At 48.7% G+C, this 579-nt stretch overlaps 1 protein-coding gene across 1 annotated transcript; it reads left to right on the top strand.

The window, feature by feature from the left end:
• Nucleotides 1-67: 67 nt before the first annotated feature.
• Nucleotides 68-573, top strand: LOC108631317 (esterase FE4-like; the record flags this gene model as incomplete). The annotated part of the gene is made up of 2 exons (XM_018035158.1): nt 68-227; nt 291-573. Coding segments are annotated over 2 exons (443 nt in total), but the record flags the coding sequence as incomplete, so codon positions are not given.
• Between the last annotated feature and the right edge of the window lie 6 nt (nt 574-579).

The following is a 579-nucleotide window of genomic DNA, read 5'->3' as shown; positions in this document are numbered from 1 at the left end:
ACTACTAAGGTAAGTGGGCAAATATATTTCCAAGGATCACACGAATTTCCGGGCGTCAATTTTCCAGTTGCCGAGCAAAACGGAGAACGTGTCGAGGCCGGTTATGATATTCATACATCCGGGCGGGTTTTACAGTTTCTCGGGCCAGAGTGTTCTGTGGGGACCGCAATACATAATGGATCAAGACATCGTCTTGGTCACGATCAATTATCGTCTCGGAGCGTTAGGTGATTGAATCAGTAATGAATCGAAACCGGTGCAGATTTTAAAACGCTACCGATTTGTCTTAGGTTTCCTAAGTACCGGTGACAGCTTGCTGCCAGGCAACATGGGCCTGAAGGACCAGGTTGCAGCTTTTCGTTGGGTTCAAAGGAATATCGGCGCGTTCGGTGGCAATCCGAACTCCGTTACCTTGGTGGGTGACAGCGCCGGAAGTTTCAGTATAATGCTGCACATGGTGTCGCCGATGTCCACAAACCTGTTTCACAGAGCAATCTGTATGAGCTCTTCGGCTATGGGTCCGGATCCTTATTCCACTATTTCGCAAAATGGGCAGAAAGAGCTCGCTAAAAAGCAGGC

The sequence above is a fragment of the Ceratina calcarata genome, unplaced genomic scaffold, assembly GCF_001652005.2.
Source record: "Ceratina calcarata isolate Rehan_Ccalc_2016 unplaced genomic scaffold, ASM165200v1 scaffold8773, whole genome shotgun sequence".
In the NCBI taxonomy this organism is placed as follows: domain Eukaryota; kingdom Metazoa; phylum Arthropoda; class Insecta; order Hymenoptera; family Apidae; genus Ceratina; species Ceratina calcarata.
The sequence above is the reverse complement of the archived record's forward strand: the minus strand, read 5'-3'. Positions and strand labels throughout refer to the sequence as shown.